The sequence below is a fragment of the Uloborus diversus genome, chromosome 9 (assembly GCF_026930045.1).
Source record: "Uloborus diversus isolate 005 chromosome 9, Udiv.v.3.1, whole genome shotgun sequence".
NCBI classification, from domain to species: domain Eukaryota; kingdom Metazoa; phylum Arthropoda; class Arachnida; order Araneae; family Uloboridae; genus Uloborus; species Uloborus diversus.
Window position 1 is genome coordinate 27672408 of NC_072739.1, and position 27519 is coordinate 27699926.

Genomic DNA, 27519 nt, shown 5'->3' on the forward strand with positions numbered 1-27519 from the left:
GCATAGACTATACTAAACTATACTATACTAAACAATACTATACAACTATACTAAACTTATTGATCAGTGAATCGGCTTACTTACTGCTCGTCACAGGAAAATGGAAATATGATGAGCTGTGGGCTACTTATTTGGTTCTATATACTGAGCTCTGAGATGTACTTTTCTCCGCACACACCCCACCTCTTAGCCGTAGGCCTTAGGTTCCACCGCCCGGGGGGTCCGCGTAGCGGGCCCCCCGCACGGCTGGGTGCGGCGGTCGATAGTCGTATCATGCTACGGACGTGCTTGATGCCTATTGCGCCGGGGAAGGTCCCCGCGCTGGGCGTCAACCCAGCTGGGAGTTTACCCCTTAATGTTTGAACCTTGCTCACCATGAGATACGGTATGTCTCCCCGTACCTCGTTGGTGTGCCATGGTTCCCTACTCTGAGATGTACTACTATTGTTGTTGGTGAGCGATGAACGAAGGAAAATGCCTCAGGCAAAATTATGGTGTAGAAAAATCCATGCAAATCTTAGGCTCGCCTGTGCGCAAGAGGGCGCTTTTGATTTATGCAAATCAACCACCATAAACTTAACTGTCGGTTCAATTTCGTTTGATGCTTTTTTTTGGTATCATAGCTTCGATACCGTTCATGTGTGATTGGCTCGTGGAAGGTTTTGTCAGCAAGGGCAATTTGGAAGCCCTTTCGATTGTAGAATTGAAATAAAGTTTGTTTATATTTTATAGATAGTTGCCTAGCATATTCTTTCAATGGTAGTTCCATGAATTTCAAGAAATTCTTTTTTCGATAGAAATGATATTCTTGATTGCCTCAGAACTCAATATATTATCAAAAAAAAAAAAAAAGTAGATTATAGCTTAGAAAGTCGAAATACTTTCCCTAAATATATTTACTGTGCTAAGACTAACTTAAGACTTACTTGTATTCGTTGTACCTTGAAACGGGATTTCAGAATTGTTATTATAAGGTACTTGGTCGGAATATTCGCAACGATCGTTCACTTTCATTGGTAGATCCAAAAATGCGTTGCCAACGCTGTGAACTATGTTAAGAGCTTGATCCTGAAAAGATCAGAAAAAAAAAACTACTATTAAATGCCATCCATACTGATAAAATATTTATTTATTATGTAAACCAAGTCAATCTTTTCCACTTATGAAATTTAACCTTCTATAGTTGGAAAGAACCTAGAAAAGTTGATTCTTCCAGATAATAGGAACAGGGAACATGTAAAAAAAAGTCGCCAATACGTACTCGTCGCCGCACAGGTTTATTTACACCTGATTTAATTACCACGACGCGTTTTTGCATCGTGTAGGCAAACACGTTGCGATTTTGATCCGCAATAATTGTTTATTTGTGTTTCATATTTTCATTTTATGATTTAATTTGTTTATTTTGATTTGTACTTTCTATTTATAATTATCATGCGACTATTAATTACTGGTGATTCGATAGTGAAATATTAGTCACAATATTTGCCATCAGAATTACATGATCATAAAATTAAAGTTATTTCTTTTCCAGGTACAACCAAACGTCTGACGAAACGTGTTTCATCTCTGAATTTGTTTATGATTGTCTGTTTTTGCGTGTAGGTACAAACAACGTGACTCAAGATAAATTTCAATGCCTTGAAGACTACAGGGATTTGCTGAAGGAAGTGGAGAGGAACAACAACAAGGTAAAAGTAATTATTTCGGGAGTTCTACCTGGGAGTAAAAACTTTTATCAACCATTATCGGAGCGGCGGCTTATGTTTGCGGAACGCGTGGAAGAACAAAACATCAAATTTGGTAAGTTAAATGATCTTTTGTTTGAATTATGTAGTAGTGACTCAAAACTATTCTTTTGCAGGTCTAAAACATCTTGGCAAGGCTGCATGGGATGGATTGCACCTAAATGTTCGAGGTAACATGAAGTTGGCCCAATTATTTCAGTATTGCTTCACATCCGTTGCGACCAAGGGAGCTGAAGGAAAAGGTTCAGCTGTCGGATTTCCTAAGGAAAGCATGGTAACACTTTCCAACTCTCAGGTAAGACTGATGATTCAAACAAAGTAAGGAACAAGTTTGGCTGGTTATGAATAAGTGAAAACTAACGGGTTATATTCTTCATCTAGGACTTCTCTGGAGAAATTATCAACTGCTCCATTGCCCGCAGACTGTAGGCCTTCTGCTGCTTTGCTGTACAGCGAGGTTGCTGCTCTTCACATGATTAAAAATACTGTTGGATTGCTCCAAGAAATTAAGGAAACTCCCTGTCCTCAGGTAAACTTGGTAAATCAACCACCAAAGTAAATAATAAGTTTTAACTATTTATGCTTAAATTTCTATCTTATAGTGCATGATGTTAAGAAAATCCGTTGAAATGAAAAATAATGTGTTTTATGTTTCATCTGGGCCTGCCCAGGAGAAACTAACTGATGTAACACCCACAGATTCAGACCCATGAATTCTGGTTGAACGGAAAAAAGTCAGGAAAAATGGTATCATCAAGTAAGTTAATTTTTATGCAGTTTACGACAGTTAATTTAGGTTATTATTCAAACTTCCTGTATTTATTTCTTGGTTCTCAACTTTTTCCTTTAAATTATTAATTAACACTAATCTTAGCTGTATCTTTTTTGAATTAACATACATTAAAAACTTTGTCAATAATTTGTTGTGCAATTTATATTACAATAGAATTGTATTGTTTAATATTGGATTGTATTTACATATATATTTCTTGCATAAATTTATTGATAAATTATTTCATAGCCTAGGCGTACTCCTTGTTAGTTGAGTCGCGTTGCCCACCTACCTGCCAAAGCCTCTTGTTGGCGCAACCTTCATTTGTATTTTTAAGAATTCATTCACACTTGATTTCCTTGCATTCTTACATTTCTTTCTTTCAGACCTGTTGTATCTAATACTTTAAGTCTCCCTGAAAGACTTGAGAAGAAGGAGGAGGATATTCTCACGACAGTATTCCCGCGATGTAACGACCAGAAGGCTATTAAGAAAAGATGCTCATCTCGTTTTTTCATGTTAGTTCTTTGAACAGTTTCTTTTGGAAAAATTATTCCTAGTTGAGTTTTGTTTCATTTTATAGCTTTTTTTCTTTGAATTTCAGTAATTCTGCTGTATGGCCAAGCATTGCTGATGACGATGAACTTTCGGTGGATGTCAAAGAAAAGAAAAGGGTAACTAATTCTCCTGCTCTTCCAGGCTTGGAAATTTCTTGCATCGATGATTGAAGAACTCCAATGACTGGTGGAGGAACAGATGAAGAAACATCTTATGCTGCTGAACTTAATGAAAGTAAGTTTTTCTAAATGCAATACCTCTTGCAAAAATTTAGTTAATGATGACATACATAAAATAGATAAACCATACACATATAATTGTAACATATGTAACAGAAAGTTTGCTTCTACGTCAGGTGTTTGGAAACATAAAAAGTCGTGTAATCGAAATCAAAGTAACCCGTTGCTAAAGTCTTGTTTTTATCCCGATTGTAAGTTTAAATATCATTTCATTAATCAATTACATAGCCATGTTACAGAATGTCATGATAGTAATATTGAATTGGAAAAGCATACTTTCCGTATCTTTGAAAATTTTCAAAAATGGTTGAAGTCGGTTGCAACTAAATCACTTAGTTCATTTAAAAAGACTACAGGAAGCAAAGTAGGTAAGGGCAAAGTATTTTATTATTATTCATGTCAGTTTCATACTAAATCTGTTTTCCCTGTAGAACGTTTAACAAGCGTAAAAAACTCGAGGGGTGTTTTGCCTGTGAATAATTTTTGTCCAGCACGTGTTATTGTCCATGAAGAAAAAGATCTTGTTACAGCACTTTTTTTATCCTGGCCATAACATGAGCTTCTGTTAGAAAATGTCAAATTTCACCGTCTAAATGAATCTACTCACAATATCACATCTAAGGCATTTTTAAATGTACCAGTAAGTATTATTCAGGAGATTCTTCAAGATGAAGCAGGAGATGAGAGACAAAGCTTTATTCCGAAAGAAGTCTTTATATCAAAGAAATCTATTCAGTATTATTCAAAAAAAGCTGAAGCTCCTTTAATCAAAGATGATGCTGCATCTGTATCTGCACTTTTATAAAAACTAAGAAATGATAAATATAATCCCGTAATTTTGTTTAAACCTCTAGGAGAATCAACATTGTATGGCCCAAAAGGGCTTGATACTTTACCTTGTGCATCTGAGTCGTTTGCCCTTGGTTTGCAAACTAAGAAGCAGAAAGAGATGATGATTTCTGGTTGTAGTCTAATTGTATGTATTGATTCTACTCACAAGACGAATAAGTATGGATTCTACTTGCTTAACTTAATTGTTCCGGATGAATTTGGCTTTGGTTATCCCCAGTGGCTCATTTTATTACCAATACTTTAGATCTAGAAACAATGCACAATCTATTTATAAGCATTAAAGAAGTAATTTCAGAATTAAATGTAAACTGTATTATGACGGATGATGATAAAACAACATTTCCAGCTTTCAATAGAGCATTCGGTCCTGATATGATGATTTTCCATCTACTCTGCAAGTGGCATATTCATCGTGGATGGCAACGGAAACTAGTCACCTGCATTTCGGACATCACATTTCGAAATGAAGTTTATCACTCATTAATCACTCTGCTGGAAGAAAGAAGGAGTACCGAATTTGAAAGAATGTTACACGCTTTTGTCAAGATATATAAAGAAAGGATACCAGAACTTGTTGATTATTTTGAAGCTAATTATTTTACTAGAACACAACTGTGGGCCATGGCTTATCGAAATTTTCCGCATTTTTTCACTGATACAAATATGCATTATGAATCTTTTCATAATAAATTGAAAACCAGTAACTTTAAAAGAGAAGCCAATAGAAAACCCAAGTTCCAATGGTGCAAGTCTCTCAGTGGCAAGAAACTAATCAAGTTCCTTGCTTTATTACAGAGAGGAGACCCACAAAACTAAGGCTATTCAGTACTGTGTGAATGTGGAGTGGGAACCTTAGTGTATGCTTATGTATTTCATGCCACTGTTTAAAAAATAAGATGTGTGTATGTTTTTTATTTTATTTAAAAAAAAAAAATTAAACAGTTTTTAAACAGGCCAGCATTTACAGCTGCCAATCCTAAGCCTGGATAAAGTGTGAAGGAAAATTGTGCAACATTTTTATCAAGTACTGAATAGTATATAAGAGCAGGAAGGTTTAGTTAACTCCAAAATGTGTTGTTTAATATTAAATCATTTCTTGCTTTTTCAGTTATTCTATGACCCTTCTTTTGAGCATATGATCAAAAACTGTAACCAGCAGTTTCAATACAAGTATTAGTGCAATCTATTTCTTTCTATAAAAAATAAAGGCAGAACCCCCTATTTACCAAATAATAAACCCCAAAATAAATTATTTTAACAGCCGATTTTTTTTTGTAAACTTGAGTTAGGAAATATTATTGGACTGATTTCCAAATGTTACATATATAGTATGCAAAGCAGAAAAAGACTTTTCTTTGAATCGGCTATTTTTGACTGGCGAGGGGGGCAAACAACAAATATTGATTCTGACTCAGAAAGCCATAGATTGAAACTCCCATTAAAACTTACTTTTTCAAATGCTTTACATGGCCTGGAAACGATAAACATATCTCATGCAGCAGGCAGCGAAAGACACAGTATTTTCTTCTCCATAAAATTGAAATAGAACTATTTCGAGTCAAATATCAAGGAAATTGTCAAATATCTATTACTCAGTAGTTTAAAATTTCAAATTAACTAGCGTGTAACTAATAAGTCGTGGAATGCTGAATAAAAAGGGTACAGTTTCTAATTATGGATATGTTTGCGCAGTTGCTTATTCGGGGTTTTAGGTAAGGTAAGTGCTTTTTTTTAAAAAAAATTTCGCACCCTGATATTACGAATAACCTAGATTTAGCGCATGAAAGTTTTGTTTCCGGTAGATTCGTAAAATTGGGGTCGGACTGTATAGACAGCAAACGCTGTTAGAAGACGATATTGATATTTAAAAAAAATTATGCAGTATTTTATGAATTCTTTTTTGGTGAGCGACAAATTTGTCTCCAATTTGATATTTCCTCAGTCAAAAATACTATAACAAGTGTAAATATTCTTTTCGAAAAAAAAAAAAAAAAAAAAAAAACTGGTTGCATAGTGGTACTCGACACTCTTTCGACTTGACTATCGTTATCCACGATACAAGTCCTGGTGTGAGGAGTGGGGGCACTTTTTTTTTGCAGAACATTTTGGAAAAAATATTCGTGTACGTTATATCAAATTTTAACTATAATTACTGTCATTTTGTGTCTGTTGATTTTTATATTAAGGCAGTTCATCGAAGTACTCTACGGCAATGTTTCATGACATTATTTGAGTAACGTTTTGACCGTCTATTTAATTTAAAGATTTTTGTAAACATTAATTTTCTTACGCAGCAGTTATATTAACTTGATGGTAAAATGTGTCACACAATTACATTAACAGCACTTGACTGCTTATTTTCTGTTCGGACATTGTTTCTTGCTTTTCATTTTGTAACCCTATTGTTTGCGCATGCGCGAGCTTGCTACTCGGCCGTAGTCAGTCAGTTGATGAACGGACGCCTCAGAGAGAAGGCATTTAAGACGTCAGCATTGATATGTTTCCCTTTGAAGCCCACATTCCATTACCATTTAAATGTAAATTAGTGTATATAATTTTGTCTTGTGAAGTTTATTAAAAGCTCATTAGCAAAATTTTATTGATTAAGTTCATCAACCAAATATTACAGTCCACTAAAATATAATCGGAGATACCTATGTAGGGAAAAAAAATCCATCCATCCAAAAATCTCCATCTCTCCATTTAAATGTGTGTTTAAAGTTTACGCTTTTATTACATAAGTATTTCATTTAAAATCTCTAGTATATTGTACATTTTCTTTTAGTGAATCTGTGACTTCGAAAGCAGAGGCAGAGAGTGATAGCCAGCAAGCAAAAGATAAGGAGGTTCAAACAGACAGTGATGTTATGGAATACTTACTGGAACAGCTGAACATTGGAGATCAACAGATAAGTCGACTCCAAAGTAAGTTGTTTTCACTTTAGAAAGTGAAATTGAATGGGAATGCATTTTTGTCGATTACAGGGTTTACTGCAGAGTGTTCCAATTCCTGAATTTAGAAGATTTAGTTAACAAAGGATTGACACCTGAAGAGCAATTTTTTATGTTTCTGGTGCAAGTGCGTTGTGGCCGCACTCTGGATTTCTTTGTGAGAAATTCTGCCTCACAAAATCTTCCGTTTCCAGAATGCTAAGTGCAGTCATTGATTCAATCTACTTTATGGTGAAAGACATCGATATCTGGCCCTCAAAAAGGCAAGTTCAAGAGTACATGCTAGAGGCTTTTGCATTAAAATATCCAAATTGTAGAGCAATTCTGGACTGTACTGAATTGCCATACAAAAACCCTCCAATCCTCGTGTACAGCAGCTAACTTTTAGCTACTATAAAAATCGAAACACCGTAAAGGCATTGATTGCCATCACACCTTCTGGAGCCTTATCTAACATGTCAGACGTATGGTGTGGAGGGATTTCCTATAAGCAACTTTTCTTGAAAGTGGACTGTTGCAGCGTACACAAAATGACGATATTCTAGCTGACAGAGGATTTATCATTGCAGTAGAATTAGCAGCAAAGACTGATAATGCCTCACTTCTTGAAGCAAAAGATTCAGTTCACAGTGACAGAAAAGGATGAAAATCAACAAGTCTCTAATTTGCGTGTCCATGTTGAATAGGCCATCTCACGCATAAAAAAATTTAGATATTTCCGAGTTCCTATTGACAGGCAGTGTTTTGGAGAAGTCAAAGTTTTTTACATTTTGCCATTTTTTACAAATTATTCTAATCCCCTTATTAAAATTGAATAATTTTCAAGAATAACTTATTGCTAGTTAATTTTGATTCCCTTAAGTTGTCTCCATATCTGTAGCTCTCCCTATCTGCATTGGATATTAAAAAAAAAATTAAAAAAACTATTAAAATCCTGTTCATCTCACTTTTTCAGGGGTTGTTTTTTTTTCATATTTTGATATTATTTTCGAGTTTAATGTCTAATCTATAGTATTAACAATAATTTGTCATGATTTTTTTAAAGTATAGTTTAAATGTAATTTCAAAATCTTGTATTCATTAATTTGGCTCTGATTTGAAGGGCTGTGGGTAGTGTGATTTAGCAAACATAAAAGTAAATTCCTTTCTTAAAAATGACAGATTAGCTATGAGCTACAGGAGCAACGAATTTATCACACAAGCTTCAACTTAAACTCGTCTTATTCCAGAATTAATGCCACCGTTTCTAAAAGACGAACCACGAAAAAGCAATCGAAGTGGACTATATTAAAGATGTTGTTGTTTGTTGTTTACAATCCTTCATTGATCTAGCGGCAGCTAGATCAGATTCATGATGCCATGAACCCTAGCGAAGTCAAGCACCAGTAGTGGGCTAGCACAGACATCTGCCAGAGTGAACCCCAAACAATAAAGGAAGTGGTCGGGGGATGCCGGTTTCAGATTGCATTTGCTGCACAAAGAGAAGATCTTACACCCAGAGTCGAAAATCATGTTCTTCAGATAACCACTTATGAGTCTCGAGACGGCCGTTTGATCATGTCTGTCACCCTCGAAATTTAACGAGCCTCCCGGGGTCTTCCTGCAGTACCAGGGATGGGCGGGAGGGGTGATCCAGACTTGCCTGTCTCCTTGTTTCTTCATAGAGAAAATTTCCTTATAAGTAAATGTGAAGTCCTTGTTGGGCAACCTCTTTTAGCCAAGATGTCTGCGGCTTCATTGCCATGGATGTTTACATGAGAGGGAATCCACTGAAAGTGGACTTCCCTTCCCTTGGCTAGATTTTTGAGATGGGTGATAATCTGAATACCCACAAGGTCGCACACACTGCTCCAGTTCTGTAGGTATTGAATCGAGCTCCGACTATCAGTAAGGATCCAAATGTCACCATATTTAGTGTCGTGAAGGATGGTATTTAATCTTTCATTTACGGCGATTAATTCATTTCTGAATACCGAACAGTTATCCGGGTTGCGTCTGAAAAGCTGAACAGAAAGACTTTCGATAAAGACACCACTCCCAGTGTTATTCAATTCATCTTTACTGCCATCTGTGTAAATTAAAATGGCATCACTCGGGATGCCATATATAACTTCTAGAGACAACCGTCTTAAATAATCTGGAGCATCTATGTTTTTGTTAGTGACGGACATAAGTTCAGTATGGAAGTGAACTCCGGGTAGGCCCACAATCGGGCTCACACAAGGTCTTAGAGAGGACTGCTCTACTGATTTAGAAATTATCTTCATATTATCAGCCAAACTAAATGGGCTATATTTCTTTTATCTTTGATTATTTATCCAATTACACAAATATTCTGATGTTCTATTATGGTTTTCATAGCTGCGTAATTTGTTAAAATATTTAACCAAGTTTTTCTTTCAAGACCAAGTGGTGGAAGATTTGCCTCAGAGTACAATGTCGTTCGGGCAGCTGCTTTTCAAACCTGTTATGATACAAGCTGCACATAACTGAACCCTTTCTAATTTGGAGAGATTCGTTAAAGAGGCTCTGAAGTATACTGGGGACCCATACTGTAGGATAGGTCTAATAAGAGCAATATACGTTGCCCTGAGTATTTTTGCATCAGCACCCGAATTTCTTCCACAGATGTACTTAAGGATGTTCAGTCTCTTGCGACTCTTGTTGACCAAATGTAGTAAGTGCCCATTGCACGTGATCTCTGGATCCAAAACGAAACCCAGGTACTTAGGGTGTTTGACATATGAGAGAAGCTGGTTTTTAAGGAGAATCTGGGGGCGATACGAGTAAAGATGTTTATTAGTAGTAAAGAATCCCGTATATGACTTTGAAACATTAAAAACCAGTTTGAAGTCATCTGCAAACTTCTTCACATCAATTAACGTTGAATTTAGAGTTGATTCTATAAGACTGACATCGGGGCCAGAGCACCACAGGACAATGTCATCAGCGAACATTCCAACTTCACACCCTCCATCAGATATTGCAGAATAACGACATTGGCCAACGAGAAAAATTTAATTGAAGCTGAACACTAATCCCGTTTAAAAATGAGAAGAAAAATCTGAGCAATGTGGCACTTCTTTACGAAAATAAATCAGTCTGATTTACATAAATTTGGTTAAATAATAAAAGTTTTGTAATTTCCATAAATGAAGAGGCGTTAATATTTTATCAATTTCTAATTTTTATAAATATGCAGTTTGACAAAACTGTTAAGTTAGTTTATTTTTTTTTAAAATTCTTCAAAGGTACCTCTAGCCTTACCCTTATCTGGAGCAGGTTTGAACAGGAAAATTAAAATTTTAAAACTTAGCATAATATTTAATTGTAAAATACAGTCAATTCTCAATAACTCAAATCTAAAGGGACCGAAAAAAAACTTCGATTCATCGGAAGTTCGACTTGACAATTTGAGACGAGGTGTCTCCCCTAGCAGTTCCTTCGGAGAATGAAATTAATCGAAATATATGAAACGAACATGATTGAAATTTGAACAATAAGAGAGGATACGCAACACTGATTGACATTTCATGTGTTGCATAAGGAACCGGTTGGCGGCATAAGAGATGTTGGTGAGTGAATATTATGTGACAATGCGAAGACGGATTATTACAACTTGCTCTCTTCTGACGATCATTGAAGACTTTAAACCTTTCATTGAAGGCTGGATGGAGTGCAATTTATTTTGCGTTTCTGCGTTCCAGCTCCGCTGCCAACAGTTGTTAAGACAGTAGCTAATAGTATTTTTACTGTCATCGAAAGGAACAAGATCATCGACCTGGGCACTTGCAGCCTTGGCAGCTGAATCTGCCGCCTCATTGCCTGCAATGCCAACGTGGGATCCATCAAAAGGTAACTTGGACATTTTGTTTGAGACTATTGTATAAAAGGTATGAACGTATTACTGTAGGATGGCTATTGTTGTTGCAGTGAGTGATGGCTTCTACCGAACTCTTTGAGTCAGTGTAGATCATCAATTCAAATGATTTGATGAAGATTTGATTTGATGATATTTGTAATGCTTTCAAAATTGCGTTTATTTCAGAGGTAAAAACTGAACAAGAAGTATTTAATTTATGTGATATAATTGGTTCATCAATTATTAAGCTTTCTAATGAAGATAGATACAACGATAGATGAAAGATACTTTTTATCTCCATTGAAATTTTCAAGAAGGCGAAAAAATGTTTCCGGGTTGATTTTTTTTTATAAAAATGTGTCGTACATGAAAACGCATAACGTACGATTCAGCAACAAGTTCTGATAAGTAGGCAGTATAAAACCTTCAACAGTCAACCGACAATCTTCCATGGACTTAACGTCGATCTAAATCATCAAAGGCCACTTTTAAAAAATGGGGTGAAAAAAAGTGCGAATAAATCATCTGCTTAAAGATTCTTGGCTTTCACTCTGATACAGGTGCGGAGGAAAGCCATTCCCCGTTGCCAGATCCCTATGATGCAGATGAAAGTCTTTTTCCGCTGCCAGATCCTTTCGACTGATCTCATGAAACGGGTCAAGGCAGTTGTGAACGAGGCCAAGACGATGCTGAGTAAGATACTTATGCTGAAGAAAGGGTAAAATTAACTGTCATTCTTCTCGGATTGAGTATTTTAGGCAATGTGATGAAAATTAAGGAATGAGAGAGTAGAGATTAAGGGTAATTTAAGTAGGAGTGGCTTTGTTTATTTTCCGAGCGCTTCTTTTGATGTCGGTCGGCGATCACCGCCTTAAGAAACATTCGCGTGTGCTGAATTGTCACAACAGGGCGGTAGGTTGGTTCTATTGGTTTTAATGGCGCAAGAGACTAAATAGACTATACTGCGCCTAACGATATTAATAAAGAGAGTTAAAAAAAAACTAAAAGTGTAAAATTATTTTAACTATAAAATACATAAAACTTCTAGAATTAAGAATAAATTTTTTAAAGAAACAAGAACGAAGTTTCGAATTTTGAAAAAGCCGAAAAAAACTCTTAAATAATTTTGAAAAGCGAAAAACACATATACAAAAACAATGACAAAGAAACAGACTAAATAAAAGACAAAAAGCCGATCTCCTGAAGGAAGGGGAAAAATTCCAAAGAGGGTGGAAAAGGTCAACTACAGCAGCGTTTCTCATGCTTTTCATTCTCACGGATCTCTTCAGTGTCCAAGCCCCAGAGAATTCAAAACTATTTTTTTATGTTTTATGCACTTCTATTTCTTCAACATGTATCTTATAGATACATATTTAAAGTCAGTAGTTGCATTGAACGGGAATAAATACTTTTACATTTTGAACAACGAAGCAAAAGAATAAACAGAAAAATAGTTTTTCAATTCTTCAAAAGTATTACAGTTTATTTTTATCGTCTGTTGCGCAAGATTTTAAATTTTGTACGTGTGTTTATTTCACGAAACTTTTCAAAATTCTAGAAGTTACACCACCTTTGCTCCTCAGACTCAATGCTTAACACCATAGATATGCCTGAGTATACTCGAGCATGGCACGAGAAAGGTTAAGCAATTTTACATTTTTGGTACCTTTTCCGAAAGTTGTTTGGAGTAGAATAGCCTATTATGACTCTTACGCCATAAAAACCAACAGAGAAAACCAATATGTTTTTTGATGCAGAGTTTCAAAGAAATACTGTAATGATAAAATTAAGAACAAAATCGGAGTTCAATATTTCCAGCTACATTTATTCCCCTAATGGAAAATAGCTTAAAACCATGTAATTAGTACTCCAGTTAAATTTTTCTGCCAGAAAATATAATTTCCAAGCATGCATTATTGCTAACGCGCCTGCTCGAAGTACGAAAGCATAAATATGGATTCGAGCTCGACTCACACAGTTTAGACTGTTATTCGTACACCTTTTCAAATAATGCTTAGCTGCGTTAATATATTTGCACTTAGGAACAACAACATCAAATGTTTCAGCTTTTCAAAAAGAGGCCGTAAAGTTTCTTAATTCGAAAGACTTATTTTACCTCAGTAATGTACATTAAATTTCAAATTGACTCTCCATACACATCAGAGAACCAAAGTAAAGTTTAGTTGTTGCTCATACAGCTAACGATAAATTTTTTTGGGACATTGGTAAATGTGATTACTTTTACTCAATATTTAGACGCTGTATCACATTCTTGCTTTCGCAACGAGAAATTGACTACTTCGCGGACAGATTTCCATTAGAAATTAAATTTGTCCAAAATATGACTTGGGCTGCGGTTGTTCCAAGATGCACACAAAATTTAAAGAAATTTCTTCAGTGTAAAAATGTTTCTTACCTCCAATGTCAGATCTTCAACACTGGAACTACCCCTTCTAGATTCAAGAGCTTTAGTCGGAACTGCAGAGAGTGAAACTTTTGATCTGTAATCCCCTTGTCTTTGAGGTCCCACAATTTCCGGCTCCCTGAAAGACAATCTCTTCTTCTGTTTCTGCTGCTGTTGCTGCTTCTCTAGTTTGTCGTGTGCAGAAACTTTAGGTCCAGCTCTGAACATTCTTGTCAAAGATTCCACAAAAGGTCCCGCGCTCTACTCATAGAGTCCCTAAACCCGACTCATAGAGTTGGATTTTTACTCCAAAGAGGCACTAATTTTGCTTCAGATCTATAATATTTACGGTGAGGAACTAAGTTGCAAACATTTAGCTTAAACTGTGGCATGATCTAGATAACAGTGATACCCACAATAGCTTTACTTAATTGAAGACGAGTTCTTAACATTACCGCATTTCATAACGCATAATTGAGGGATTGTAATGCTTCAGTCATTCCAATAATTCAAAGTCATTACAAGCTTGAACAGCTCTTTGAATGTTTTAACACTTTAAGCTCAATTCTTCATAAGACATTTATTGAATTATGATAATTCAATACTTGAATGCAAATATAATTTGCTAATGCAGGAACATCAAGATTCTTCTTGCTGGACTTCATTGCATATCCTTTGTTCTTTATGAAGTATTGGTTTCGCTCTAAAGAAAAACGTTCTGTATCTAAATGTTTTCATAGATATTTTTTGCCTCAGCATTCTTCAAAACGGTTTGAAAAACCTATGATTCAGTTTTGGAGGAATTATGCAAGATTAGTAAAATATATATTTGTGCTAATGCATAATTTGCTATGAGATTTCTGAACAATTAATCCCAAGACAAAACTGTGGGTACATGATTGATTCTTCTTAACTCAGCTTCATTTCCTGAAAAAAGAAAAGAATGTAAGTTTTTCAGGAAATTTTCAACAATTCACTGAATAAAAAAAGGAAAAAAAAAATCAGTCAATGACAGAAGAAATTGTAGTTAAAGGTGTGGATATTTCATTAAAAGAGAACGGCTGACAGTTTGAGTAATTAACTTTTTTTCTTAATTGCACCGACAAAACAAAACTAATACTAAATTTTATAAATAATTCAGACGGAATTCGCTTCACAAAATGCAGAATAAATTTCTATGAAATATAATAAATGTTTTGTATGCTAGTGAATAAACAAGACATTTTATGCAATCTGTGAATGTGTCACACAATGTTACGTTAGTAATAATATTTGTAAAGCGTGCATCTTTTGCATAACTGTTAATATTAATATGCCAATTCTGTTTTATATGAATGGAGGCACGCGCGCACATATCCTTCATCGGCAACAATTGTGGCACATCCTCAAAAATCAGAATTGAGAATTCTTTCATTAAAAAGGACTTAATAACAATATGCCATTTTTTTTTTCAAAAAAGCAAGATTTTTTGTTTCGTATTGAGTAAAACTAACGTATAGCTAACAGTAAAAAATATTTAAAAAAAATACAATTGCAACTATATGTCTGTTTTTCCCAATTTTATATAAAAAAAAGTAGTTAATCAACCAATTAAATCTTATAACGAATAAATACCTTTGTGCTGAAAATTCAAAAAATCAGTAATCCAACGTCAGAAAGCACAAATATTGCAGACACGTGTTTCGGTGTTACAAGGAACACCTTTTTCAATGCAAAGAAATGTGAGCTTCTGGATGAAAAGTCATCCGAGAAAAGCAACACGGTGGAACAGGAGATAGTATAAATATCAAAAACTAGAAATTAAACAAAACAAAAAAGATAAAATGACACCTGGAGGCAAAATTTATTATATAATTCCATCAGGAAAAAAAACCGTTAAGTAATAAATTTTCCAAGAAAACCCATAAACAATGCAAAAAGTCCAAAAATGAAACCACTCTGAATAAATTAGTTTTTCCCGCTGGCAAATTTATTGCTATGTATGAAAGCAATGCATCAAATGGAGAAATGCATTTAAGAACAAAGTGAAGGATAAACATATTGGAATTAGTTAATCACGAAACGAATTAACTAATTCCAATATGTTTATCCTTCACTTTGTTCTTAAATGCATTTCTCCATTTGATACATTGCTTTCATACATAGTTTTTCCCGCTGGCAAATTTATTGCTAATTTATTCAGAGTGGTTTCATTTTTGGACTTTTTGCATTGCTTATGGGTTTTCTTGAAAAATTTATTACTTAACGGTTTTTTTTTTTCCTGATGGAATTATATAATAAATTTTGCCTCCAGGTGTCATTTTATCTTTTTTGTTTTGTTTAATTTTTAGTTTTTGATATTTATACTATCTCCTGTTCCACCGTGTTGCTTTTCTCGGATGACTTTTCATCCAGAAGCTCACGTTTCTTTGCATTGAAAAAGGTGTTCCTTGTAACACCGAAACACGTGTCTGCAATATTTTGCAATATTTGGGCTTTCTGACGTTGGATTACTGATTTTTTTCAATTAAATCTTCTCGAAATTTTTCAAACATATTTCTTTTAATTACTTTGCATGTGAGGAAGTAAATGTCTGCAGGAAAAAAAATGAGTATTAACTGCTGAACAAAGTAACATAAAGAGGGGAGAAAAAACAGTTTCGCTTGGTGACACCGAGGCGTGACAAAGGAGATGAAACGCGGGATTAAACAAGTGAAGATGAAACCTGAGCACCATCAAGATCTTCCCCAATCAACTCAACACCAGTTGTATTTGCTCTTGTTTGTGCATAAGCTCTAATTAAAGCACTACAGCAGCTTATTTTGTTGTCAGGCTTGTTTTGAGCCATCAGTCAAGCTTTGTAATCGCGTATTGACCTAAATATCATGGTCCCGAATTTTGCCTCCGACAGATGAGTTCTTATTCATCAATGGGGAAAAGAATGAGGGAAGGGCGAAAAAAGTTTCTTGAGGACGTGCCAGTTGTTTTTGCTCTGGTGCCCTTCCTTTTTCACGCATTCTCTCAACCTATTTTTATGGTGTTCATTTTCATATTATGTAAATCGTTTTAACACATTCTTTTCAAACAAATCGTACAATCAAGTTTTAGTTGGTAGATTAGTTATACTGTATTTTTAGCTCAAGAGCCTCGATAGGCTATGCTGCGCCGAACGATTGTCAGGGAGTAGAAAAAAGGGACAAAAGAGTGAAAACCTTTAAAGTGTAAAGAACATAAAACTTCTAGAATTTTCTAAAGTATTGCGGAAATAAACACGTAACAAAGTTTTAAATTTTGCATTAAAAACAAAAGAATAAACTGAGAAATAATTTTCAGCTAAGTAAAAATCTTCACAACAAAATAATGACGAAACGAAAACAAGGACATAAGGACGATCACCCTAAATTAAAAATATGAAGCCAATCTCGAGAACGAAAGGGTACAATGTCATATTAGGCATGTTCCTTAACAATTCCTTCAAAGACTGGTGAAAATCCTTTCAGAATCTGAAAAGAATATGATTGAAATTTGGTCAATCGGAGAGGGTAGGCAACACTGTCTAATTGACATTGCATGTGTTGCATATATGAGTAGGTTCGCGGCAAAATAGATGTTGGTGTTAATCTTGCGTGACCAATGCGAAGACTGGCTAGTATAACTTGATGCTTTCTGGTGACCATTGAAGACTTTTAACAACGTTCCAATCTTGCTTGTTGGAAGGACACAAATTCAAATTCTCATAAATAATAGCCGGTGATAAAGTAACCCGCGTGTTTCAACAATGAAACTTGCGTCACGGCATGATCGTTTGATAATATGTTAATGTTTAACATGCATAGAAAAGCTTTATTGTGACAAGGCTGAACTCGATCCGGCAACTTAATAGTTTTACTGGTAAAACTGTCATTTTAGGAAAACGAAGGAACCAAAATAATTCGCAACTCTAATAAACTATAGGGGCCGCTACAGCCACTGTCTAATGGCAGATGAAAAAGGTAAAACAAACAAATGCCGTAACTTCAATTGTTCATGGTATTTATTTAAAAAAAAACGAAGTTATTCTCAAATTAAAAGATAAATGAATGCATCTTGCATTAGGCGAACAGTGCGTAATGTTGGGCAAAAGAATTCCAATGTTACATATCGCACCTTGACACAACGAAAAGTAGGTAAAGGTAAGTTTAATTAGAATTAAAAAAAAATTCTAATTAAACTTACCTTTATGTGTATTTGTACCAAGCAGAAGAGGAAGATATTTAGATTGCATATAATTTTTAATACGTAATCCTTTATATGTTCGGTCAAACACCAGAAATAAGTCAAATCGTCGTTCAACCAATAATATTGGGAAAGGTGTGTCTGATCATAACTACATTTTCTATTTTAGATTGCCTTAGAAACTTAAGGAAATAATAATAGTAATTATTGACTTCAAAAGGTATTTATTCGTTACTAGCTTTGCCCGTGGTTTCGCTCACGTTGATGTAGTGTTTTTTCAATTAATTCAAGTTAATGGTCATTACAGGCAGAGGTCAAATAGTTACCAAAACATTGTTTGTCTCTAGTTTCGCCGACATTTCAAATTGTCTGCCCCCTTAAATGTATCAAAAGGTATGATTAAAACTGAAAATCAGGGGGAAGGGTAGTAAATGAAATGTCGGCGAAACTTGGAAGACACTCAAAAAATCACACAAAATAAATCTTGAAAACGTTCAGGAGTTGTAAAGAAATTAGTTTGGGTAATTCTCAAAAAATCCAATTCGAGTGAGGTCAACTATTCTTAAATAAAGTGAAACAGTTCCCTTATAATCCAGATCTTCGTCATATACATAACATCCAGCGCTACACCGGAAATCTAAATTATTGTATAATGTGTAACTTCTTACCGTAGAAATCGTCCCAAAATAGGGTCAACAATGATGCTACCCGAAATGTTTCCAATAAACAGTAAAAATTTGGCAATTGTTTGAAATTGTGTGCAAAGACAAAGTAATGGAAGTTTTTGCGCTGTTTATGAATTTGCGAATTAGTTGGCGAATTATTTTACGTGTTAACAAATTTAAAGAACGAAATATTAAAGAAATGGATATATTTGGTTACATGGTGAAAACCGAGAAACAGTATTGCGTAGTCTTTAGCTACAAAAACAGCGACAGTTGAAAAAAATGCCAAATGCCTTAGCTATTGAAATGATTCCACAAAAAAAGTTTGGCTAGATTCCAGCTGATCGATTAAATACCCAGTCAATACAAATAAATAAAAAAAAACATTAATTGCCTCAAAGTTGCATTAAAACGAAAAAAAATCAGCCAAATCCATGTATTATTTGCCAATCTTGTGCAAAAATCTTACTTCAAGATTTGACTCGAGAAAAGCCTTGAACAGTCACGAAAAGCAAAGATAGTCAACAATACAACAATAGTCGCTATCAACAGGGAGTTGAGATGATACACTAAATATTGTATTGAGTTAAGGAAAGCCTTCGAACATGGAACTAAAAAGCTCATAACTCGTTTTTTCTTCTACTTAGAAATTTCGAACAGGTGCCATCTTCAGCAGAAAAATCAGAGGTTTCGATGGACATATAATGTTAATATGTGCAAGTATTTTTTCATCCCCATATCAGAGAATTTATACGAAAATTGTGTTTTATTGCCCCCCTAAGGGGATTTTGCCCCCCATAATGGGACGAAAACTACCCTATGTGTTATTCTGATGCATAAGCTGTATTATTGTAAAGTTTCATAAAAATCCATTCAGTAGTTTTTGCGTGAAAGAGTAACAAACATCCATACATCCATACAGACAAACTTTCGCATATATAATAGTAGTAAGATGATTGATATTGTTTAAAAGACTAACAAGTAAGATTTCCCTTCTTTAATTGTAACTTAAATGTCTGAAAATGAAAGGTGTTGAGTTTTGATTTTTTTTCTACTTCAATCAAAGTCTAAATCGTAAAGTGGTTTTTCTTTATCTTTCCAACAGAAACCACAAACCAAAACTGGAGTCTCAGTTTACGGCCGTGCTAAGCGCAGTAGTAAAAGTAGTTATACCTAAAACTTTTGAACAAAATTGAGTTATTGTTGGTTGGTTGGTTTAATTTTTATGGCGCAAGAGCCCTTGAGGGCTATACTGCGCCAAACGATATTTTATTATAAAGCTATTTATTTTTCATAAAAGAATAAGGTAAATAAAATCATATTTTGAAGAAGAAAGCATAAAACTTCAAGTGCTAGTGTTAAAAAGTGTAACCGATAAAAAAATTTAAACAATTTGAAGATAAATACAAAAAGGGCAAAACATATCTTGAAAAACAAAGGAAGGACGAAATCACATAATGTCGAGACAAACACTAAATTAAAAAGGAGAATCCAATCTCCTGGAGGAAGGAATACAAATTGCGATGAGGCGGCTCCCCCAGCAACTCCTTCAAAGATGGCTTAAAATTATTAAAATATTTATAACGAATTAGATTAAAATTTGGGCAGTTGCATAAAATGTGCAACACTGTCTGATTTACATCACATGTAATGCATGTTGGAGCTGGTTCATGACATTAGATATATTTATGAGTAAATCTGGTATGTCCAATGCGAAGTCGAGCTAATAAGACTTGTTCTCTCCTGGTGATATTTAATGATTTAAAACCTCTAGTGGAGGGCTGGATCGAATGCAATTTATTTTGGATTTCTGAATTCCACGTCCCCTGCCAATACGTGTTGAGGCTTACAACGACGGCGTTTTTGATGTCATCGAAAGGGACACTATTATCGACCAGGATACTTGCAGCTCTGGCAGCTGAGTCGGCTGCCTCATTGCCTGCAATGCCCACATGACCAGGAATCCAACAAAAGAGAACACGAAAATTATTTTGCTTAAGGTTTTTGTATAAAAGATATGACTGGATGACTATAGGATGGCTGTTATTATTGCAATGAGTGATGGCTTCCACTGAACTCTTTGAGTTTTTGTAACTCGTTGGTTGGTTGGTTGGTTGGTTTGTTTAGTTTTTATGGCGCAAGAGCCCTTGAGGGCTATACTGCGCCAAACGATTTTTTAGAATAAAATGTATAGATAAAGATAAAAGTAAGCGTGTTTTCAGGTGAAAGGTATAAGCATAGGTAGTTTAAAATACGTAATAAAAAACAAGTAGACATTAAAAACACTTAAATAACGTATGAAATAATATGTTGACAAAAAACCTTGAATAACAGGAAAAGGACAATTCACATTTTAACGGCACAAACACTAAATTAAAAGGGAGAATCCAATCTCCTGGAGGAAGGAGAATAAATTGCGATGGGGTGGGTCCCCAAGCAACTCCTTCAAAGAGGGGTTAAAATTATTAAAATATTTAAAACGTATTTGGTTAAAATTAGGGCAGTTACTTAAAATATGTAACACTGTCTGATTCACATTACATGTAACGCACGTTGGAGCTGGTTCGCGACATAAGAGGTATTTATGAGTGAACCTTGTGTGACCAATGCGAAGTCGAGCTAATAATACTTGTTCTCTCCTGGTAAGTTGTAAAGATATGAAACCTTTAGTCGAGGGCTGGATGGAATGCAATTTATTTTGTGTTTCAAGATTCCAGTTCTGCTGCCAATGTGTGTTAAGACATTCACAAATGGCTTTTTTAATATCCTCCAAAGGGACACTGTCATCGGTCTGGATACTTGCAGTTCTGGCAGCCAAGTTCTCCGTTTCGTATTTTACTTAATAAACAAAACGTTTTAAGGTCACTTGATCAGGAACTATTAAAAAAAAATCTTAAATAAAACGAAACAAAATGACATCTGAATGCTGGGGTGTACCATAGGGTATACTCCAGAAACGCCGTATACTCTCAAACATTTTTTAGACAAATAGCGTATACCCTCAATCTTTAAAACTTTTCATTTATAATTCAGATTCTATCATTGAATTAAAAATTTTCCGAAATGATTTAGCTCCCGGTTACAATTTTTACAAATCAACCCTTATAGCATTATTGCACATGAAAAGTAGTTAATAATCATTACAGTGGTAGTTAATTACAGTGAATTTTTTGAAACATTCGAAAAGTATGAAACTTTAATTTTACCATTTTTTTTTTCGCCTTCCTGGAAAACCCGGAACTCTGTCACCCTTGGGTTATACCTACAAGAATTTCTGGACATATCATGTATATGATCGCACACACATTGTGCATAGTGGATTACTGGGAGTATACCCTCCGGAAAATTAATGGGAATATCACTGTCTGAATCAAATACATGGATGAGCCAATCTTTAAAACGCAATATAGCAGTTTGAGCTCTATTGCAGATTCCACTTTTGTGCTTAACATAGTTCTGTGATTAAAGTCATGTTTGTTTCATGAAGAAGGAAAAAAATATTGCTTTTGCTAAAAAAGGTTCAGTGAGTGGAAGCTTTCTGTGTGGAAGTATAATTAGCAAACCAAGACTTTCGTTTTTCTCAAAACTTGCAGGAAATGCAATTTTTTAAAGTCTTGACGGAACATTTTTAATGAACAGTTTTTCTTATAATCACTCACAAAAACACACGCATTTTGGTATTTCAAAGAACCCCTTTTTAAATGGAAGCAGATGAGACTATTTCCATGAGTTTACATCTTTTCGCATTGAAAAAATAGGTTCATACCTATTGTTGGATCCGAGCGCTTTTTATACTGTGATGTTTCCCAAGAGACAAATCGACCATACATACCAGCCGAATTTAGAAAACAAGTGTTTCACCACGTTCATGATATAGCATATCCAGGTATTAATTCTACAATCAAACTAATCTCCTCAAAATTTATTTGGCCATCGATTAGGAAAGACTCAAGAAATTGGGCCAAATGTTGCATCAAATGCCAAAAGTTTCCAGACATGTACGGAATCCGCATCAACAATATCATACAGTAAGTCAACGCTTCAGTGAAAGAAATCTTGACATCGTAGGACCCTTACAACGTCAGAAGGCTGTCGCTATTGCCTTACTATCATCGACCGTTTCTCACGTTGGCCAGAAGACACCCCAATACCTGACATAGAAGCCGGAACAGTTGCAGATGCACTAGTCAAAACTCGTAAAAGACGTCAATTCGAATCAAATTTGTTTTGAGAATTATCAAAGCTCATAGGTTACAAAAGGCAACGCACAGTAGCTTACCATCCGCAGGCGAATGGCGCGGTGGAACGCTGACACCGTACATTAAATGCTGCCATTATGTGCCATGAAAATCAAAGCTGGACAAAATCACTTCCGATCATTCTGCTTGGTTTACGCACAACTTAGCATACAACCTTCAACTCTACGCCAGCTGAACTTCTTTACGGAGAAAATACCCGTTTGCCTTATGATTTTTTTGAGAATACAGCCAGTGAACCACAGTCTGAATTTGTAAAATCTCTAAAAATTAAAATTCAAGAGCTTAGACCTATACCTTTCACAAACCATTCAAGCCAAAAACCATTCGTTTTTGCAGATCAAAAAAATGCACCCATGTTTTTATAAGAACTGATTGTGTTCGTCGAAGTCTTCAACCTCCATGTCAAGGCCCATTTGAAGTTCTAAACAGATCAGACAAAATTTTTCAAGTCAAAATAAATGAAAAGGCAGTCAACGTTTCAATAGATAGAGTAAAACCCTGTTTTTTGGAAAACTCTACTATTAAAAATGACTTTCTATCCAATACAATGCCAAGCGTACTGCCACAACAAACTTCCACTGTCAAGTCAAATGAACAGCCACCTCTCAAAAAACCAAAGTCGCATACTCCAAAAGCTCCTCAGAAAGTTACATTTGCAGAGGGCCTTCCGCCATCACATTCCAGATCTGGATGTATCGTTCGACGAACGGCACGTTTTCTTTGAACAATTTTTTAATCGGTCGGTACCTCACTAGGCAGGGGAATGATGTGGCGTCTCACTGTAACCGCGATAATTTATATATATTAATTTTTTGTTTTTATATTGAGTGGCAACTGTTATGATATTCGAATCTCTAGTGCTGGCGTCCATGTTTGAAAATATAGTTTTTGTTCTCTCTCGCAAATGAATGTCGTTCAGTTACTTTCGTTAATATATATGTAGAGAGATCACCGTCGAGTGCCCCACAATATAAAAATCTTCTTTGCGGACGTTTGTCAACATAAAGCTTTTAAACGGCTGGACCGATTTTGATCAAATTTGTGTGTAATTAAGTTGTGGCGAGCATGGTTTAGAAGCGCGATGGATCGAATCGGAAACGTTTTTGTTAAGTAATTAATTAATTAATTTAAACATTGGATGGTTATATCTCTCAAATGATTAATATTTATTTTAACCAATTGTTGAGCGACAACTGAAATAAATATTTAACCCGTTGCCAAAACAAACAATAAGATAGCCAGCTCTGCTTTTTGTAATGAAATTTCCTACTGTGACATGTCAATTGAGAATAGATAAAACATAGAGAGAGTGTGAAGCCTTCATTTCTTGGAAGCAACGGTTTTAGGTCCCGAGATATATTTTAAAGTAATGTACTGGAAGCTTCACGCAAACGTGTGTTCTCTCGTCGTAGTTGAACCAAAGACCATATAGCTTCGCATAAGACTGGACACTTCCGTAGAGATCAATGCATTCGCGTTTTCTCCCACTTTAAGGAAAGTTAGTTAGCATAGAAAACAACTTTGCAGGCGAGTTGGCGATTCAACTTTGGCGGAAAAAAGGCTTTATACTGTGTGCAGCGATTATTCGCCAAGTTCTGCTACCGTACGTCGTATGCCTTCAGCAGGTCCCTCTCCTTTCCCTTCTGGCAAAGGGTGGTAATTACATGGGTATTTAAGCATAAGAGAGGGTTATCAGGAAAAAATGAAAGCAAATTAAAAAACAAAAGTAGCACAGGGTAAGTTTGTTGTATGAATAACAGGCTGTTTACGAAGATGCAAAGAGAAAAACTAAGATTTCTTTCATTTATTTTTTTTTTTTTGCCATTTAATTTATTTTTATTTCCCTTTTTTATTGCATATTTATTTTTAGTAATTTCATTTACTTTGTATTTATTTATTTTTGAACCGACTGCTACGAGATATATTTTCATTTTTGTTACAATTGTTTAACATAAGTTTTATTTCTCTAATCACATTTTGTAATTTAATACATGACGACATTTATTAAATTGCAATTAAGTTACAATTGCGACAAAGATGAGAAAGCAGCAGAACGAAAAATGTGTAAATATAATGTGTTTAAGTTAAGGAAAAAGTGTTTGAGCAAAAAGTAGGCTTATGATCTGTCCATGGTTTGGGAAGGGTCATGACCCCCATGACCCTCCCCTTGTATACCCCTGTTCAAAACCAAATATTAATCGCATAAATAAGAAAATAATTTAAAAATATAATGACTAAGTATTTTGTATTCCGTTCAGACAAAATTATCGACGAAACTAAAGTATTATTAATGCATATTTTTTAATTTTTCGCTAATATTTTAGGTATTTTGATGCATATTTGCTGAAAGATGTTAATATTTTTTATTTCAATGCAGATACAACGACTTACTTCAAAAGCTTCTTGAGCTTACTATCAAGAACTCGTGTTCTATCGTGAGCTTTATCATTCCAACTGGTTTCTAAGTATAGCTGGAAAACAATGTTTTAAAAAATAATTATTTCTGAAATCCGCAGTTACTTACGGTTCTTTATTTTCCTTCTGTTTATGTTAAATTCCTTACATTCAGTCGAATCGCATTTCAAATGTTTAATCGACAACCAATTGATTTTTTTTGTTTTATCTCTATTCATGGTATATAGTTCAAGGATACATTCATAATAAAGTTTAGTAACCTAATTCCGTTCTTTAATGTTACGTCCTTTGACTTGGCGAAGGTTTTTCAAAAATAAATAAAAAGTAAAACAAAATAATAATAATAGTCATTAAAATTATCAAACTACTGAAAGGTTGATAAATCTCATTAAATTAGGGTACCTTAAGCAATAGAAATAGTTTTTGTTCTCATTCTCCATCCGTACAATTATGCATTCTACTGTAACAGTAAACGAAAATATAATTCCTCCCTTTATTTGGCCTACCTTTCATGAGTTATTTTTATTTGCAACTGTACGGTTAAGAAACTTTGTTCAACGGCTCTGTGGGATAAATGCAACACTTACATTGCTGAAAAAAGTTTTTCAAACCCTACTCCGTTTCGGAGGGAAACTAATGCATTACGTCAACAAAAAATGAAGCTAAAAAGAAAGAAAATACGCAGAGTGCATTAATATTTAACCCTCTTTTGCTCTCAGGCGGAGATAGTTCGGTTTGAGTTAAATGTAGGGACTCTACCTCCGATGCTATGAACTTCGAATCGATAGACTCATCCAATACTATCAACATGGAATCAATCCCTAGAATCCATTGATAAAGGTTCAGACAAACAGGGCACGAGGTTCTACAAACATGGAAGCATTGACCCCCGTGATTGGGAGTGACCATCAAGATTAAGCAGTGAACTCCAACAAGTCAAGAGGTTCTACAGGCACAGAAGTATTCTCCCCCAAGAGTGATGGCGTGACAGCTGGCTCCGTTGTGTCAAAAGGCAGCATTTGAAAGGTCACCCGCGATGTGTTTAAAAATGCCATAAACTCGATCCATGAATATGGGAAAAGTACAAGCTAGAAACATTGAAGAGGAACAAGCTAGAAACATTGCGGAAGAACAAGCTATAAACATTGCAGAAGAACAAGCTATAAATATAGCCGAAGACCAAGCTATAAATATTGAAAAAGAATAAGGTGGAAACATTGAAAAGGAATAAGCCAAAAGCATTGAAAAAATGAAGCACGAATCACTGAAAAAGAACAAAGCATTACAGAAGATCAAGCAACCAAAGTTAAGATAGGACAAATTATCAAAATTGAAAAAGAAACACGCTAGAAGTATTAGAAAAGATTAAGTCTTAGATATTGAACAAGCTAGAAACATTCAAGAAACAGCTGACTCCGTAAAAGTCATCATACCGCCCAGGAACACACACGCTTGAACTCCCAGAGACGTGTTGGACATCAACGACATCGTCACTTAAGAATATTTCTTTCTCGCCGATGAAACCCAACTCCTTATGGATGCCAAGCTAGAGGACATCACCAGATGGAAGCGGAGCAAAGTGTTCTGCTAGTACGTCTTGAGCAAGTACGGAAGAAGGGCCGTCCGACCCTCGGAGAACCTGGTACCTGACCGACTACAATCTGATGGCTCGTTTCTCCAACTTCGGATTTGCCGAGTTCAGGAAGCATGCAGCGGCCGTCGACATCCCTGTACCGCTCCGACAGAGATTTCTCCGAAGCTTCACAATGGCCACAACGAAAAGCGGCGGTTTGGTCATTTTCAAATTTGTAAAAAATATTCAAGCATATACGGTCCCACTAGAGGGAAAAACTTCCAGAAAATTTGAAGCCTTGAAACAAACCACTTTTTGTCCAGGTTTTTTCGGGAAAAAATTGAAAAATTAATTTCTTACGAATTGAAGTGAAGTTTAATACGTAGTTATATTTTCTTACGAAACTTAAAAAGAGCTTAATATTTAAAAATATACGCAGTCTATATTATTTTTCCTTCTTAGAAATGTGCATCAAACTTTTACCAGTAAAATGTCTTTCTGTTTTGTAACAGCTAGTAGATTTCTAAGTTCAAAACACAGAAAATTATCCAAATTAGTCAAATCATCGTTGAGCAACCAATTTTAATTAGGGTGTGGGTTTTTCTTTTTTTTTTTGAATTGCTAAATCAATTTTGAAACTGAAGTATTATTAATGCATATTTTTAAATTTTTCGCTAATATTTTAAGTATTTTGATGCATATTTGTTAGAACATGTTAATGAATTTTTTAATGCATATAACACGATTTACTTCATAAGCTTCTTGTGGTTACTATTCTGCCGTCATACGCATAGTTGCCGTAACTCCACTTTTTGTCGATTTTGAGTTATTGCGATTTTTGGGTACTATAGGCCATTACGCATGTGTGTACGAAAGGATATATTCGGTTGAAGCGTCCTTCCCACCTAAATCGATAGCCAGTTTTGCCGCAACTCCTCCAAAATGCAGTCGGTACTCGGCATAAATGCCGCAAATCCAATCATAGGCATAAATGCCGCAACTCCGCACGCGTGGTGGAGTTACTGT

The 27519-nt window shown here is 35.1% G+C and overlaps 1 protein-coding gene across 1 annotated transcript in view; it reads right to left on the reverse strand.

The window, feature by feature from the left end:
• Positions 1-27519, reverse strand: part of LOC129229489 (capon-like protein) — a 109976-nt gene that overhangs the window by 38564 nt on the left and 43893 nt on the right. The window contains exons 2-3 of the mRNA XM_054863807.1: positions 13400-14314; positions 927-1068 (exon numbers count right to left, since the gene is read on the reverse strand). Of these exons, the coding sequence (XP_054719782.1) occupies positions 927-1068; positions 13400-13615 (358 nt within the window). The 5' untranslated portion in view covers positions 13616-14314. The remainder of the gene's footprint in view (positions 1-926; positions 1069-13399; positions 14315-27519) is intronic.